Source organism: Octopus bimaculoides, chromosome 17 (assembly GCF_001194135.2).
Source record: "Octopus bimaculoides isolate UCB-OBI-ISO-001 chromosome 17, ASM119413v2, whole genome shotgun sequence".
In the NCBI taxonomy this organism is placed as follows: Eukaryota; Metazoa; Mollusca; class Cephalopoda; order Octopoda; family Octopodidae; genus Octopus; species Octopus bimaculoides.
The window spans coordinates 37,978,484-37,980,149 of record NC_068997.1 but is presented as its reverse complement, the minus strand read 5'-3'; the positions used below and the strand labels follow the sequence as shown (position 1 = coordinate 37,980,149).

General features: G+C 32.3%; 1 protein-coding gene across 1 annotated transcript in view; it reads left to right on the top strand.

Annotated features, from left to right (window-relative positions):
* LOC106884049 (dual 3',5'-cyclic-AMP and -GMP phosphodiesterase 11A) overlaps window positions 1-1,666 on the top strand; it is a 359,609-nt gene that overhangs the window by 296,735 nt on the left and 61,208 nt on the right. Inside the window, exon 16 of the mRNA XM_052973868.1 lies at window positions 189-289. Within this exon, the coding sequence (XP_052829828.1) occupies window positions 189-289 (101 nt within the window). The remainder of the gene's footprint in view (window positions 1-188; window positions 290-1,666) is intronic.

Below are 1,666 nucleotides of genomic sequence, written 5' to 3'. Positions count from 1 at the left end.
TATATATATATATATATATATATATATATATATATATATTAGTGTAAATGTGTCTGCGTGTTCGTGCATGTATATATATAAGAATATATATATATATGTATATACATGTATATAAGATTATAAATGCATTTATAAATGCGTACGCGCGCGCACGCACATATATAAGTATGCCTTAATTTCTTTCCCAGGGCCACAATTTGTTCGCCAACTTAAGTTCAGAAGATTACGCAGAGGTTATTAATCTGTTAAAACAAGCAATATTAGCAACGGATATATCTTTGCATCTACAGTAAGTACAAAATATTTATTGCTATTAGTTTAATGTCTATACAAATAAAACTTGGTGTGTTTTCGTATGAGATAAAATTTGTGTGCATGGAATATTTTTCTTATTCATTTAGCAAACATTTGACGTTAAAAGGCTTTCAGATGTCTCAAATTTTCCTCAGTCAGGTTGTAACTTTGCAGACTGCTAATTCGTACGAAATGTTTTAAAGGCTTAATGCAAATTTTTCGAAATATGTTATACGTTTACATGTTTTACTGACACAATTTCAGGTCGATCTAATAAAACACTGAAAGATGACATTCTCTTCAATGTTTACGAAGTAAAATAAGTAATTATACAAAGAGATTAAATGAAAGATGGGTGAAACAAATTTTATCGTAAAAGGGTGACATAAAGGTACTTCTTAAGATGGGTAATGTACACAATAATTACTAAATAGATAATAGAGATGTAACTTTTAGGGTGACTTAAACAATCGATCATCGAGAGACCTGAGGAGGGGCTGTGCATAAAGATTTATCTGGAGAATTTGCTATCAAAATAGGAAGAGATGGATTGTAAATAGTTAATAAACAGAAATAATATTAAGTTCTCTCTCTCTCACCTTAGATAGATAGATAGATAGATAGATAGATAGATAGATAGATAGATGGATGGATAGATAGATAGATAGATAGACATACATATACCCTGGGCGAATCTTCCGTCCGTTAACATGGGCCTCCTAACGACAAAGTAAGCTATTGAGTAAACTTGTCAATTACGAATCTATAATGACGAAAGGAAACAACTGTAAGTCAAATTTACTGCAATAAAGAAAATACGTAATGACCATTATTTACACTTGACTTGTAAATCCCTCTGAGTAAAAACCATTATAACTGGAGCACAACCATGGATTTGTAATGTGGAATGCCGATGAACTATAACTCCGGAGTCTATCACGTGAATACGCGGAGCTCTTTACAAACCTAAATGACATTGTTAGCCTGGTGTACTAACAGAGAGCTTATAAAGTATTATGCCTGGGCTGGTAATCCCTCAGCAAATAACTCTGCGCACACACACACACACACACACACACACACACACACACACACACACACACACACACACACAAATATATATCAAAGTATACAATATTATAGATCCATTTCAGTCAATCTCACGAATTGGCTTTGTACTGCGATTAGATAACCAGATACTAGATAATTGTACGGTTAGGTAACACTGCATCTTCCTCAGCGAAAGAAATGTATAATGCTGTATTCTTTGATTAATATAACCAAGTAAGTATACGAATGCATAATATGCTTCTTGACTTCTGGACTCTTAGACGGATACATATATATATATATATATATATATATATATATA